Below are 16,555 nucleotides of genomic sequence, written 5' to 3' on the forward strand. Positions count from 1 at the left end.
AACTACGATGCTCCAAAGTATGACACTCCAAACTACGACACTCCAAACTACGACGCTCCAAACTACGATGCTCCAAACTATGGTGTTCCAAACTATGTTACTCCAAACTACGTTACTCCAAACTACGACACTCCAAACTATGACGCTCCAAACTATGACGCTCCAAACTACGACGCTCGAAACTATGATGCTCCAAACTACGACGCTCCAAACTATGGTGTTCCAAACTATGTTGCTCCAAACTACGACACTCCAACCTATGGTGCTCCAAACTACGACGCTCCAAACCACGGCGTTCCAGCTTCCCGTTGGACGTCAGTCACGTGACTATAGCATGAATTAAAAAACTTCACAAAGATTAGATTCATCATCATGAAATCTGTCGAGACAACGATCTTAAAAGTGAAAACGATGTGTAAAAAAGGAATGGGTTTTCATTTTGCAGATGAAGAAAACAATGCAGAACTGAACTCAATTTGATCTTGAAAATAAAATCCAGTTCCGATACTCGATATTCAATTTGAAATGATTCACCAACCTCTCATCACGTTGAAAGCTTGGTGCTGAAAATCAACGACACCAGCTGCTTTTGTTGCTTTTTAATAAAGATAATGTATTTTGAAGGAGCTCAAACTAACGGAGTGAATCTGGCTGACATTGAAACAACCTTTGTGATGAAGCCAAATGCTTAAATCTGGTTTTACTGGAATATATATATATATATATATATATATATATATATATATATATATATATATACATATTCCAGTATAATATTACATATTCCAGTATAATATTGGATGGTTGCATATATATATATATATATATGCAACCATCCAATATTTATTTCATAGTATTGTATGAAGTGCCATACATCTATATATGATTATACCTAGACCTCCAGAGGGGGGCGCCAGAGATTATATTATATATATTATATTATCTTGTTTTGTATTGACCCAGAAGATAATTAAATAATAATTAATAACTTCTCCCATCTGCACATTTTACTGGAAGAAACAAATATCAAAGGCCACCGGGAAATAAAGCATGTGATTTTAATAATGATTATATTATCTCTTAGCACCTGTTTAGGTGTGTGTATATTATTATTTATTATTATATTACTTGTATGATTTTTACTGGCGGGAATGGGCTTCCATACTCGCTCCGCCGCCAAGCATTACATAATGACACAAATCCATTCTCTGATTGGCTGAGCGCTCTGTCAATCTGTGACGCAGGGGCCAATGAGAGCGTGCGGCAGCGATACGAACTGGCAGCAGCCATGTTGTGTCTCCGGGGGCCAGCACAGCAGCAGCGATGTCCGGTAGTAAACAGTAGATGACGATACCGCCCGCTCAGCACTTCACGGGAAACGGACCGCAGCTGGAAGCCATGAGCCGTCCGTCCTCAGCAGGAGCCGGAGGACTCGGCGCCGGGAAAGCAGGCGGAGGGAAGCACGGGGGATCGGGAGGCGCCGCTGCCGCCGCCGCCGCGCAAGCAGCAGCAGTCGCGGCCGCCGCGGCGGCAGCAGCCGCCGGCGTGAGCTCCATGGCCGGGTCGGGGTCCGCCGCCCCCTCCTCCACCGTGTCTCTGGTCGTGGCCGGCCTGCCGGGCCAGTCCCCGGAGCTCACGGCGCTGTTCGAGTGCCCGGTATGTTTCGACTACGTCCTGCCGCCCATCCTGCAGTGCCAGGCGGGTCACCTGGTCTGCAACCAGTGCCGCCAGAAGCTGAGCTGCTGCCCGACCTGCCGAGGGCCGCTCACCCCGAGCATCCGGAACCTGGCCATGGAGAAGGTGGCGTCCACGCTGCCGTTCCCCTGCAAGGTAAAACACGCGTACACACACACACACACGAGCCAGCCGCTCACTTCCCCCACTACTTCCTTAGTGCGACATAGCTGCTGCTGACAGGTGTGCGCGTGTCCTGTGACATCACAGGGGACCAAAAGTGGAATATATAAGTGTGTATTAGTACTTTTACTCGTAGGGAAGTATATTCACAGTGTGTATTAGTACTTTTACTAGTAGGGAAGTATATTCACAGTGTGTATTAGTACATTAACCAGTAGTGAAGTATATTCACAGTGTGTAATAGTACTTTTACGAGTAGTGAAGCATATTCACAGTGTGTATTGGTACTTTTTTTAGTAGTGGAGTATATTCCCAGTGTGTATTACTACTTTTACTAGTAGTGAAGCATATTCACAGTGTGTATGCGTACTTTAGTAAAGTATATTCAGTGTATTGGTACTTTTATTCGTAGTGGAGTATATTCAGTGTGTATTAGTACTTTTACTCGTAGTGAAGTATATTCAGTTTGTATTGGTACTTTTATTAGTGGAGTATATTCACAGTGTGTATTAGTAATTTTACTTGTTGTGTTTATTCACAGTGTGTATTAGTACTTAAATCAGTAGAGAAGTATATTCACGTGTATTTGTACTTTAACCTGTAGTGAAGTATATTCATGGTGTGTATTAGTGCTTTTAATTGTAGTGGAGTTTATTCATGGTGTGTATATTAGTATTTTAACCAGTAGTAAAGTATATTCATGGTGTGCATTAGTACTTTTAATTGTGGTGGAGTTTATTCACAGTGTGTATTAGTACTTGTACTGCAGTAAAGGATCTCACACTGCTGTAATTAGATGAGCTGCTCATGTCTAAGTTGAAGTCGTCATGATAACCCAGCTGACTGTGCTGCTGTGTTATTGTGTTAACTGGTCTGTGTGGTGTTAATCAGACTGGTTTAATTGTCCAGTTAGAAAGATAATTATTCCACATTACATCAGATATAGCAGTCATTTTATTTATAGATTTTTTGGGTGAAACGACATCTATTTAATCAGCTTCAAAAACAAGGGAGTAAAAATCAGCTGATGTAGAAGGAACATGGTATCAATAGTTAGTCCAAACGTAACTTTGCACCAAAGGTTGTGTTTCTATGGTGATGCTGGGTCACATGACCTCCCTGTTAAGTCTGTCTGCAAGACCACAAGATAACTGCTTTTAAAACGCCTGTTTTCTGAATGGAGTCTGGTTCCTCTCTAAAAGCCTGGAACTTGCTGCCTATAATCAACTGACATCCTATCTGTCACAGACCTCCTAGACCCTAATCAATCAGGATTCAGGACTGCTCACTCCACTGAGACGGCCCTCCTCACAGTGACCGAGTCCCTGCGCGACACCAGAGCCTCACCCCACTCCTCCGTTTTCATTCTCCTCGACCTATCTGCTGCATTTCACACAGTCAACCACCAAATCCTCCTCTCCACCCTGGCTGAACTTGGCATCACTGACTCTGCTCCAACCTGGTTCACATCATACCTGACAAATGGCACCTTTCAGGTCACATGGTATAGCTCTATGTCCAAACCCAGTTCTCTGGAAACGGGTGTCCCTCAAGGCTTAGTATTAGGACCGCTTCTGTTCTCATTATACACCCTATTATGCCCTAAATGTAAATGTTGATGGATGCTAGGCTACGCTAACGTTGTAGCTGCTCCATCAACACTCCAAATAAGGTAATCTAGACATAAATACAGCAGAGACCTTGTTGCTTGTCTCTGGTTTCTCCAGTCTGGTCTGGTCTCTGGTGTGACGCGGGTCCAGGTGTGTGACGCGGGTCCATGGTCCTGGTCTCCGTCCCATGGTCCTAGTCTATGTCCCATGGTCCTAGTCTACGTCCCGTGGTCCTAGTCTGCGTCCCGTGGACATTTAACATCAGTTAGATGGTGTGTGTGTGTGTGTGTGTGTGTGTGTGTGTGTGTGTGTGTGTGTGTGTGTGTGTGTGTGTGTGTGTGTGTGTGTGTGTGTGTGTGTGTGTGTGTGTGTGTGTGTGTGTGTGTGTGTGTGTGTGTGTGTGTGTGTGTGTGTGTGTGTGTGTGTGTGTGTGTGTGTGTGTGTGTGTGTGTGTGTGTGTGTGTGTGTGATGGGTCAGCTAACTAAAACCCTCCATCACTGTGTAATTGAATCAAAGTGATATTTCATGACTTCCCTCCTATATTTGATGTGTTTCCGTTGAACGGGCTGATGAACACCGTTGATCATGTGACGTTGAGAGTTGATCATGTGATGTCACTGTTTACACAGCATCAGGATTGCTGCCTCTGGTTGCAGGAACCACGTTTGACCACGGGGGGGAGTACTGATTCTCCACACGTTGTGAGGAAGACCTCCTGCTCATCGTGCTGCTGCGCCTGTAATGTTCAAAACCAGCAGCAGCCTTAAATGACCAGAATGCATTGCATTTGTGCCTCCATTTTTGTTGCGGCGGTAGCATCCTGTCAGCCAGTGATCCTGGTGGATGTGCTGGATGCTGGTGTGGTGGTTGCAGCTCTGCTCCACTCACTAGAACCCCTCAGTGTGGGCGGGACTCTCTGCCCGTCGCCGTAGCAACGGTGCATAAAACTTCAATTTCATCTGATTCTTATTACTACTAATAACAGAATGATGATGATGGTGATAATAAGACAAAAATAGTAATAATAAAGAATCGGTAACACTATAGCAGTGGATACTAAATTGGTCTCTTAATTTACTGAGAAACCCATTTTACAGTTAAGATCATTATTATAATTTCTATCTTCTGTACTGACGTCTACTGTCACTTTATGATCAGCCCGTAAAAATAGTTAATAATAATAATAATAATGAATAGACAAAGAAGAAAAAACGTTTTAAAATGTCGACGTGACCTCGGTGTGTTTTTACAATAAGAGAAATCTAAAGGTCAGAGCAGCAAGGCATTCTGCGAGGAGAAAAACAACAACCAAACAACTGGAGAATGTGTGTGTGTTTGTAAAACCTATTGTATTGTATGTGTGTGTGTGTGTGTGTGTGTGTGTGTGTGTGTGTGTGTGTGTGTGTGTGTGTGTGTGTGTGTGTGTGTGTGTGTGTGTGTGTGTGTGTGTGTGTGTGTGTGTGTGTGTGTGTGTGTGTGTGTGTGTGTGTGTGTGTGTGTGTACAGATGCTAGGAGGAGGATCATACTCGGGTGAGCGATACTCCCCTCCTATTCTCTCTCCCAGCTTTCTTTCTCCCCACCCCCACTGTGTGAGTGTGTGTGTTTGTTTGATGCAGAGTGTGTGTGTGTGTGCTGCAGTGTCTCGGTGACGGCGCTGTGCGGTCGTTTGGAAGCTGAATGTTTTTCAGCCTCTCATTCAGAGTGGACGAGAGACAGCAGAGAGAGAGAGAATTTCATGCATGTGTGTGTTGCCGTTCGGACGGACAGACGCCACACAGTTGTGTGTGTGTGTGTGTGAGAGGGTGTGTGTGTGAGAGTGCGTGTGTGTGTGCGTGTGTGTGTCAGTCGCTGTGTTTTCGGCGCTTCGTCTTTTCACCACAGAAGAAGAAAACAGGTTTTTTTTCTTCTTCTGCTGCAGGCAGGAGAGAGAGAGAGAGCGGACGAGCGAGGTTCAGCTGCATTACTGCTGCGTCTGTTTAGATTCACCAACACAAGCTGGTACGTGTGTGTGTGTGTGTGTGGATTGATTGTGTTTAATGTTTTGGTTTCTTAAACATTTGATTATTGATAGATCCAATTTATTGATCAAGTTCAAGACTGTAACTGACAGTTATCATCTGTATTGATTAAATTCATTTAAAAAAATAGTCCTTCTCAGAGTACAAAGTGACATTTTGAAATATTAGGTTTAGATTCAGTTTTATTGCCTAATAATAAACCAGCCAGTCAATTTGGTTTCTAGCTGATGTTTTTGTCATTAATATTACGCTGCATAAACCCAAAAACAATAAAACCTATTATTGTTTTATAGTTTTACTGAATATGAGATCGAGAGATTGTCATTAATTCTTTCTACATTGTGATTACTTTTCATCTCATGATTTATTTTTCAGTTATCGATTATTTCACATTACTTAATCAATGTAACTATTCACACAATATGGATATCAAAACATTTCTTGTTAACATTTCTTTAACTTGGCACAAACTAATGAGACCAACATCTGCGTAGTGCAATGTATTGTTATGAACCTCAAATAAAACAGAAAAGAGGGAGGGATCACAACAGTTTCTTCTTCTGATACTTCTTATTTTATCAGCCTATTATTATTATTATCATTATTATTAATCAAATGTATGGCATGCGACTATGAAAGATTGGGTCCAACATGAATAAACACATTGCTTACCTATAAATGATTCACAATAAAAGTACCCCCTTACTTTGTTATTTAAAGCTTTTATTGTGAAGCGGCAGAAACGCGGCACGGCAGAAATATCCGGTTTCGGTATCCGGTAACTAACAGAAAGTAAACTTCAGACCCCAGAGTTCCAGTTAGAAGCTACGAAAGTCCTGAGAGCGGAGACACAGAGACTTTAAACGTCTTTGCTGCTCAGACATGATGAGTCTCTGGGGAGAAGGGGGGCTGAGAAGGGGGGCTGTCACTCAGCCAACGGAGTCAGTGTGGAATTAATGACAGCTTGTTAGCGCCGTTTATGTCTCACGTCTATGATTGCCATATTACTTAAGAAAAAACTCAGGCCAGCAGGAAACTTCCTGCCACCACTGGACTGGAGTGTGGGAAGAGAGTTAATCTAGTTGTTTGGGACGACGCGTCCCAGCGCTACCTTACACTTCGTTGTAGTCCCTTATGCCCCGTTGTAGTTCCTTACGTCCAGTTGTAGTTCCTTACGTCCAGTTGTAGTTCCTTACATCCCATTGTTGTCCCATTGTAGTCCTTTACGTCTCGTTGTAGTCCTGATCCAGGACCGTAGTGAGACTGGTTTGTGGGCTGTTGGACTAAAAGTGTGTGTGTGTGTGTGTGTCAGCAGTGTGTGTGTATTCGATGCTGTGTCCGGCCTCCTGCCTGCCTCTCCTCAGGGAGCTGGCTCAGTGGCGCTGCCTGCTGGGCTGGCATCGCCACCACGGAGTCGCTTCCACTAGCGCCGCAGGGCTAACCGCTAACACCGGACATCACCAGCAGCAGGGGTCAGAGGTCAGGACGGGTCGACCTGTCGGCCGCACCAAACCGCTGCCGGGCAGCCAGGTGAGTCCTGGACTACTGGAGCTGCTGGTCCCTGTGGCTCTTCTTTGTGGTTTTGTTGCTATTTCAAAAGATGGCCGTCGTAACGTCGTCGCTGTTTAACTTGTCTTTCATGGTCTCGGCCTGGTGGGTTCCTTGTAACGGTTTCCTGTCCCGTGGTCTATGAGGAACACTCGGCCACTAGAGGGCGCCTGCAACAATGTCACACTGTATGTCTCCATCTGCTTAACTGCAGTATTGATCTAAAGCTGAACCACGATGGAGGGAATCTAACACACACACACACACTCAGCCTGATTGCTATTGACCGTTGAGTGTTTTTCCTGCTGATGGTTTTGGCTGACCGTGGAGGAGGAAGTGCTTCAGTTGGACGTTTCTGACAGGAAGCTGGTCACGTTTGTGTTTTTTAGCGTCAGGTCACATGACCTTGCTGTCAAACTGGTCCCCACAAAGATAGAAGGAAGAGAGAAGAGAACACGGTTCATGTTTACGTCTGTAAATCCTCTGAAAAATTAATTAATGCAGCTGGATAAGAGGATTTGTGTGTGTCTGTGTGTTCTGTGAGAGAGAGGTGTATCTGTGTGTTTGTTTGAGGTGTGTGTGCGTGCGTGCTTGTGTGAGGTGAAAAGGATTGTCATAAATTGTAGCTGCTTTGATCAATGAACACAATCTGTAATATGTGTAAAAACATCGTGAACGCAGCGTTAATGAGTGTGTTACATGTTCTGAAAATGTGTGTGTGTGTGTGTGAAGTGATGGAGGAAGTACTGCGGCCCTTTACTGCAGTAAAAGTACCAATACCACTGTGAAAGTCAGTGAAGCGAGCGGCAGGTTGTCCTGATGAACTTGTTGCCATGGCGTCTGGTTTTCCCGCCTGCAGCCCTCTCCTCTTCCAGGAAGCTGCCGCTGCGTTTCGACCTGCAGCCGGTGAATCTTTAATGAGGTGAACACGGTCGTCTGCAGTCTGACCACTAATCCTCTCATCGGCATCGAACACACGGGGTTCATGGTTTCATTAATCAAGTCGGACTAATCCGTGACACCATCAGTCGGCTCGGCCGGTCCGGTGTGTCGCGGTGACAGATCCTGGGTCAGTGTTGCTGTAAATAAGAGATGTGTCACTGGAGCTGAGATACCGAGAGGTTAGAATGGTGAAGGCATGAAGAAGTGGAGGAAATCAGTAATAATAATAATAATAATAATAATATAAAAATCAAATAAGCATCGTAAAGCCTTTTTCATGAATCAAGCTTTCACAGTGAAACGTTATTGTCAGAGTCTGAAAGTTCATCTTCACCCCTTAATCATGTTTCTTTGCGACACCAAATGTGTCAGGTTTCAGTGTTTTCTGATATTTTTAGATGAAAATCAATGATGAAAGCGATCTTTAGCATCAGCATCAGTGTCTTCTGGACTTGACGCTGTGTCTGCAGATTCATTGCAGCCGGCGAAGTGAAACTGATCTCTGGTCTGTTTATGGATGAAGACGATGTTCAAACAGCATTGCTAACGACCACGCCACCGCCATACAGGCTCCTGGGCTATCTTTATCTTGCTGCTTGTTGTTCAGGATGAAACAGGGGGGGTGGGGGTGAGTCCCATCACTGTGACCTTCAGCATCTCAGAATATTGGAGCAGGAAGCTGCAGCCAGTAATATTCATGTGATCAGGATCCTTTAGTGGAGCTGCTGAGAACACAGACATGAAGACCAGCCTTTTATACTGACACTTTTATTTTGAAAGGAACACTGTCGACTAGACTGGATATATGAGTTTTATTTTGAAATTATGGAGATTTGTAACTTTATAGAAAACACCTGAAAATGATTTTATTTTATTGTTGACACTTTAACATGAAGCTGATGGTACTTGTACTGCTGACACTGATGGTACTTGTACCTCTGACCCCTGACCTGCCATGTCCTCCCCAGTACTCGGCAGCCGGCTGCCTGCTGGCGCTCCACCACAGCGAAAAACCGGACCACGAGGAGGTGTGTGAGTTCCGGCCATACACCTGTCCGTGCCCCGGGGCGACCTGCAAGTGGCACGGGTCTCTGGAGGCCGTCATGCCTCACCTGATGCACGCACACAAGTCCATCACCACGCTGCAGGTCGGCACCGCCACGTTACCTTTACATCTTCACCTTTAGAACTTTACCTTTAGATCGTCACCTTTACATCTTCACCTTTACACCTTTACCTTTACATCTTCTCCTTTACCTTTACGTCTTCACCTTTACCTTTACACCTTTACCTTTACATCTTCTCCTTTACCTTTACATCTTCTCCTTTACCTTTGCATCTTTACCTTTACACCTTTAAATTTAAACCTTTACCTTAACATCGTCACCTTTACATCTTTACCTTTACATCTTTTCCTTTACCTTTACATCTTTACCTTTACATCTTTACCTTTACACATTTACACCTTTACCTTTACATCTTCACCTTTACACCTTTTACCTTTACATCGTCACCTTTACATCTTTACCTTTACATCTCTACCTTTACCTTTACATCTCTACCTTTACCTTTACATCTTTACATTTACACCTTTACATTTACACCTTTACCTTTACATCGCCACCTTTACCTTTACATCTTCACCTTTACCTTTACATCTTCTCCTTTACCTTTGCATCTTTACCTTTACACCTTTAAATTTAAACCTTTACCTTAACATCGTCACCTTTACATCTTTACCTTTACATCGCCACCTTTACACCTTTACATTTACACCTTTACCTTTACATCGCCACCTTTACCTTTACATCTTCACCTTTACCTTTACATCTTCTCCTTTACCTTTACATCTTCTCCTTTACCTTTGCATCTTTACCTTTACACCTTTAAATTTAAACCTTTACCTTAACATCGTCACCTTTACATCTTTACCTTTACATCTTTTCCTTAACCTTTACATCTTTACCTTTACACATTTACACCTTTACCTTTACATCGCCACCTTTACATCTTCACCTTTACATCTCTACCTTTACCTTTACATCTCTACCTTTACCTTTACATCTTTACCTTTACATCTTTACATTTACACCTTCACCTTTACATCGCCACCTTTACACCTTTGCCTTTACATCGTCACCTTTACATCTTTACCTTTACATCGCCACCTTTACACCTTTACCTTTACATCTTCACCTTTACATCGCCACCTTTACATCTTCACCTTTACATCGTCACCTTTACATCTTTACCTTTACATCGCCACCTTTACCTTAACATCTTCACCTTTACCTTCACATCTTCATCGTCATCTTTACATCTTTACCTTTACCGCTTAACTTCTGATGGTTGTTTTCACCCTTCAACATAAAAGTGGTTCGCTCCTGTTCGGTTCAGTTGTCTCTGGAGTGACGGTTGTGCCTGTCTCCGCCTGCAGGGTGAGGACATCGTGTTCCTGGCGACGGACATCAACCTGCCGGGCGCCGTGGACTGGGTGATGATGCAGTCGTGTTTCAGCAGCCACTTCATGCTGGTCCTGGAGAAGCAGGAGAAGTACGAAGGCCACCAGCAGTTCTTTGCCGTCGTGTTGCTCATCGGGACTCGTAAGCAGGCCGAGAACTTTGCCTACCGCTTGGAGCTCAACGGCAACCGGCGCCGGCTCACCTGGGAGGCCACGCCGCGCTCCATCCACGACGGCGTGGCGGCCGCCATCATGAACAGCGACTGCTTGGTGTTCGACACCTCCATTGCCCATCTGTTCGCCGACAACGGCAACCTGGGGATCAACGTCACCATCTCCATGTGCTGAGTTCGAGACGTGGCGCCGAGACCGATCTGTGGTCACGGGGATGCCGGTCGGGAAGCAGCTGTGAGGCCTTCAAAGACACATTTGAAGCAGTTTGAACAGTGTGATGTCGGGACAGGAAAGGCCGTCGCTGTCCTCTGATTGGGCGCCACAGGAAAACGTGTCAGAAACCTCCACCAGCGAAGAGCATCAGGCCTCCGTCGGCCCGCGGCTTGAACCGCTTTTTCCGCCGTGACACCAGAGACCGAGTCTGTCCTGAGTTTACTCTCCTGAACAGAAACGATTCTGGGCTCCTGACAGGAAACGGAGCATCCGTCAGCTTCATCTGACTTCCTGCCGGCCAACGTGTTTAATCGTCAGACCTCGTTCATCTCAGATCAAAGCAGTAAAACGGAGTCAACCTGCGATCTCACTTCCTTCGGTCCGTTCAGCCGCCAGCGCCTTAACTTTTCTACCGCCGACCTCCTCTTCCTCTTCCTGCTGGTCTCTGAGGGGGCGGAGTCACCAGGAAATAAAACTGACATAACAGAACTTGATGGACGGACATTTTTATTATCATTATTATTATTATTATTATTATTATTATTATCATCTGTGGATGAGAGAAGAAATATTTCCCAGCATCCTCATCTGTAGACCTTCATAGCAGCTGACGAGGAACCGACCAGATACCTCCGAGCACAGACACGTCTGTAACCGAACCGCTAACCTTAGACGCTGGCACCGCTTCCTGCGTGTTTGCGGATCACAACGCCGCACTCACTGCTCTTCACTTCCTGCTGGAAACGCGTTCAAATCCAGAATAATCACCAACACGATCAATAAAACCTTGAATTATTCAACATGTTTGATCGTCTGTAAAGGCACTGGTGATCAAAGTTGTTTTACTCTAAAATATGAAGTTCATTTTAATTGTTGTTTCCATTTGATCAGGTCATAATAATTAATTCATCAATTAAGAGAGCGTGGCTAATTAACATGTTTTTAACTTTATGCAAATGAGGGCAAAAATCTGACGAATGCAGCAGCGCGTCGTCTCAACGTTTACCGACTCAAAAAGATACGGAAGTCTCACTTTTACACCATGTTTGCTAACCAGCTAACGAGCTAACCAGCTAGCACCTCGTGTTTCTGGTTTAACGTTTTCTTCTACGTTAACATCAGTGGAGATAGACAGAGATTATTTTCTGCAATAATCCAAAATCCAAAGAAAAATCCCGTTGACTGTTTGTTGAGGGAACCATGGCAACACTGACAAACATCAACATTTATGGTTTTAATGTTTTTCTTTTCAGTGTTAAAGACAAATATCAATAAACAGGAAACGCCTCTCTCTCTCCCCCTCTTTCTCTCTCTCTCCTCTCTCCCTCTCTCTCTCTCTCTGATAATCACTTCCATCTTTCTACAAGATGTTTGAAGATATTGTAAATGAAGTTGAATCAACAGTATATTTTCTAAAGAGACGTTTACTTTATTTGTGTAATGGAATCTCGGATGTACAGAGATTTTAAAAGTAATTTTTTAAGCTGTTTCTGATATTTTATTGTGTGTTTGTTATTTCTGCTGCTGGCCTGTTGCCTGGCAACATCGGAGAAAGATGAGTTTAATTCTTAACTGTCTGCTGGAAGCATCAGAAAACATCTGCTGCTTTCAAAGTCTGGACATAAAAAAAAAAAAAGACAAACATCAAATCACGTTCAGCTAAGAGAAGAGAAGTTCACGTGTTTGCCTCGTTGAAAACGGTTCTTTGCATTCGGTGTGAACACGTAAGAAACCTGACAAACGTGATGAACGCGTTATTCACTCAGTGTGTTTCTCCGGAGAACCTCCAACAGGTTTCTAGCTAAAACATTTACAGTTCAAATAGAGACGAATTCCAGATAAAGTTTCCAATTATTAATATTTTCCATAAAATTAGCACCAAATCTCTTTCAGGGAATATCTTGGGTGTTATGTTTCAGAAATAATCAAAACTCTCCTCGGAATTTAAAACAGCTGTTTGTTTACAATAAAAACCTCAGATCCAGTGAATCTAAAAACTGTTCGAGTCACTTGTGTGAAGATGTTTACAACTTTTCGTTGTGTTCCGTGACGGTTTGTAAATAAAATGGTGCGGTTTGTTTTCTGTGACGTCTTAGAGGAGCTGGTTTCAGTAGTTAAGCTAAGCTAGGCTAGCAACATCCCTCTGTTTTCAGTCATTAAGCCAAGCTAGGCTAGCATAGTGACTACAGATCTGAACATCATTTAACGTTTTATTTTATGTTCCTTTAGGTTTGCGTTTACGTCCAGAATGTTACAAAGTTCTACATTAGAAATGACAACATTGAGTCTTATTTAGATTACATCTCCTATTAGTCTCTCAATGTTTTATATATATTAAATTATATTGTTTTTATATATATTTATTGGGCGTTGTGTTGATGAAGAAGAAATGTTGAGTCACTGAAACGGGTTAAGAATTTTCTTAATTTTATTATAAAACTCAAACAACATTCAGGGAGACAATTTCACGCCGAATCATCTCGAGATCGGAAACAATGACCTAGCTAACATACCTAGCTGATAGCTAACAAGCTACTTCAGCTAACCACTTCCTCTTTCTTCCTGGTGATATCATCTTCTTTTCACATGACCACTGACAACAGTTCTGTGTCAGTTCTCCGATACAGCATTTTGTTATTTCAAACGTGTAATTAATTCTGGCCCCATTATTCTGCTTTCAAACTAAATGGAATGGGGCCGAACTTTATGTAAAACTCATGTCCTTCAGCTGTAACGACCCGCGGAGCCTCCAGGGGACACTGAGCCTCAACATCAGTCTCTCTGTCTGTCTCTCCTTCTGTCATCTCTGTTTCTGTCTCCCTCCCGCTGCCTGTCTTCCTCTTTTCTTCTATCACTGTCTCGGTCAAACTCTCTTTTTCTTTCATAGTCCCTGTCTGTCTCTCTCCTCCTGTCTCTGTCACGATTCCTCCTGTCTTCCTCCCTCTCCCTGTCTCCCTCCCTCCTCCTGTATTCCTCCCTGTCTCCCTCCCTCTCCCTGTCTCCCTCCCTCTCCCTGTCTCCCTCCCTTCTCCTGTATTCCTCCCTGTCTCCCTCCCTCTCCCTGTCGCCCTCTCTCCTCCTGTCTCCCTCCCTCTCCCTGTCTCCCTCCCTCTCCCTGTCTCCCTCCCTCTCCCTGTCTCCCTCCCCCTGGAGTTGTCCCGACACTCTCGGTCCGTTGTGTTGTCGTCCAGGGGGTGGCGCCCCCCTCTGGTTGTACTTGTTGTATGCGGCGTCCTCCTTCTCCTCTTTGACTCTGACGGCCAGAGGAGGAAGAGGAGGAGGCGAGGAAGAGGAGGACTGCGGCGCCTGGTTCGCCCTCTCCTTCTTCTTTTTCTTTTCTTTCTTCTTTTTCTTCTTCTCTTTCTTGTCTGAGGCAGCAAGAGAAGAAATCAGCATCCGTCCCAGAACGATTCTTGTATCAGATACAGAAAGTGACCTCACCTTTCTTGGCCTTCTTCACAGGGATGCTGTACTGCTCCTCCTCCTCTGAGGAGGAGGATGGCTCGTGGGTTTTTGGAGCGCAGCCGTCCTCCCGGAGACGCTTGGTGATGTCGTCCATGTCCTCCGAGTCTTTGGGGGGACGGTAGTCTTTGACGTGGTCCACGCGAATCGTCCGGCCTTTAATCTGACAGGAAACACATCACAGACACATGTTCACTTTCTGTGGTCAAACATCTAACTGACACGGGGTCAGTGAACTGGCCAACAAGCGGACCTTGATGCCGTTTAAGTTGTCCACCGCCAGGATGGAGCTGCGCTGGTCCTCAAAGCAGATGAAGCAGAACCCTTTGGACTTCCCCGTCTTCTTGTCCCGGACCAGGTTGATGTTGACGATCTCTCCATACCTGGGGAGCAGAAAAGAAGGCGGAGCTTCAGAATCACATCAACGCGTATGCTTGGAGCTTGAAGTGAGCGGGAGAACGTACTGAGAGAAGACGCAGATGATGTCGCCTTCGGTCAGCTCGTATGGGAAACCGCCTGCAGGAGAGAAACCATGCCAATGTTCACACTCAACACCGGTCTGTCTGTCTGTCCGTCTGTCTTCCCTGTCACAAGTCATCCTCCTGTCTCCCTCCCTCTGCCTGTCCCCTCTCTCCTGCTGTGTTCCTTCCTGTCTCCCTCCCTCCTCCTGTCTCCCTCCCCATCTCCTTCCCTCCCTCCCGTCTTCCTTCCCATCTCCCTCCCTCCTGTCTTCCTCCCCGTCTCCCTCCCTCCTGTCTTCCTCCCCGTCTCCCTCCCTCCTGTTTTCCTCCCCGTCTCCCTCCCTCCTGTTTTCCTCCCAGTCTCCCTCCCTCCTCCTGTCTCCCTCTACCGGAGTTGTCCCGTCGCTCTCTCTCAGGAGAGAAACCACCGATCAGACTCCCTAACGAGCGGTCCAAGGGTAGAAACAAACCGCCATCTTACCGACGAACACCCAGGCGCTGTCTCGGTACTCGGAGTGCCAGGAAACCGACTCTTTGACCCCGAGGTCGGCCTCACGCTCGTTCAGCTCGTTGATCAACTTCACCTTCGTTAACGGGCTGAAAGCAGAGAAAAGGTCCGTCGTTTACCAGCTGCTCCTGAACACCACGTCTGATGGGGAGATTAAGGGAGCCTGAACACACCTTTTAGATATTTGATCTGAGAGGCTACGTTTTCATTTTGGGAGAAAGGTCGAAGGTCGAAACCCTCACGAGCTGAGCCACAACATAGTAACTTCATATCCGAGTCTTTACATCAGATCATTCACCTGAAGTAGAGCACTATATCCTCTATAGGACAGTAGTGTATGGACATGTGAGGTTGATAGTGCAGGTAAGTACATACATACAGTATGTATGTACTTACCTGCACTCTAAACATGCAACATCAAAAGTTACGCGTTTTGCTGTAATGACAAAACTGCACACCACACTCCATTCAACATGCGTTACATTTACATTTAGGGCATTTAGCAGATTATTTTGGGGTGTGTGTGTGTGGGTCATGCTATGCAGAGTCGAGGTGAAGTCTGAACAGGTGAGGTGACTTTTTCGGAAGATGGCAAGTGACTCTGCCGTCCTGAAATTGGTCGGGAGTTCGTTCCACCACTGAGCCGCCAGAACAGAGAACAGTCGGTTACATTTCACACTTAGATATGACCTATATAAATATTTCACCGTGTGAGAGTCGGGTGAGGACGGAAGGGTGCCCGGTTCGGATACTCGACAGCTCAACCAACAAGAAGAGAAACAAAAACACTTCCTTCACCAGAAGCGGCCGCGGAGGGATTTAACAGCAGCACACGGTGACAAAAACTGGGATTTTATTCACATACGAACTGGTTTGTTTGTGCCGAAGTAATAAATTATTTCTAAATGTTCGTTATAACATTAGAGGTTGTGATGTACGAGTGCGTTTAAACGCGAGAATGAAAAGGAAACGTCAAATTCTAAGGTTTTTAAACGGGGTTCCAGGTTGTCTAGTTTGGTTACCGACGACGCTAGTTTGCTGTTAGCATCGGCTAACGGCTCAGCGTGCATCATCGGGATGGATGAGGCTACGATATGAATTCAAGCCGAATCGTAGATTTAAAACAATGATTACATGAGTGTGAAAGTGTTGACTTACTTCATGGTGAACTGGTCGTTTCTTACACGGGGATGCAGGAGGAAGTCTACTTTGCTGGCATCGGCCACTTCCGGGTGAAATCCCGCCTCTGCTGCCGCCTGCTATTCAGATGAATCAACTGCAAGCTACCTGTACGATACT

The 16,555-nt window shown here is 45.1% G+C and overlaps 2 protein-coding genes across 2 annotated transcripts; one reads left to right on the forward strand and one right to left on the reverse strand.

The window, feature by feature from the left end:
• The first annotated feature begins 1,178 nt into the window (after nucleotides 1–1,178).
• Nucleotides 1,179–12,312, forward strand: siah2l (seven in absentia homolog 2-like). The gene is made up of 3 exons (XM_084028359.1): nucleotides 1,179–1,830; nucleotides 8,946–9,125; nucleotides 10,415–12,312. The coding sequence occupies exons 1-3, from the start codon at nucleotides 1,345–1,347 to the stop codon at nucleotides 10,784–10,786; spliced, it is 1,038 nt and encodes a 345-aa protein (XP_083884485.1). The 5' UTR covers nucleotides 1,179–1,344; the 3' UTR covers nucleotides 10,787–12,312.
• A 925-nt stretch (nucleotides 12,313–13,237) lies between these two features.
• rbmx2 (RNA binding motif protein X-linked 2) lies at nucleotides 13,238–16,501 on the reverse strand. Its single transcript, XM_084028829.1, has 6 exons — nucleotides 16,415–16,501; nucleotides 15,230–15,345; nucleotides 14,752–14,803; nucleotides 14,541–14,670; nucleotides 14,267–14,450; nucleotides 13,238–14,193 (listed from the first exon to the last, which is right to left on the reverse strand). Exons 1-6 carry the CDS (start codon nucleotides 16,417–16,419, stop codon nucleotides 13,598–13,600), a joined length of 1,083 nt encoding a protein of 360 aa, XP_083884955.1. The 5' UTR covers nucleotides 16,420–16,501; the 3' UTR covers nucleotides 13,238–13,597.
• Nucleotides 16,502–16,555: the final 54 nt, after the last annotated feature.

The sequence above is a fragment of the Eutrigla gurnardus genome (assembly GCF_963514095.1).
Source record: "Eutrigla gurnardus genome assembly, chromosome: 15".
NCBI classification, from domain to species: domain Eukaryota; kingdom Metazoa; phylum Chordata; class Actinopteri; order Perciformes; family Triglidae; genus Eutrigla; species Eutrigla gurnardus.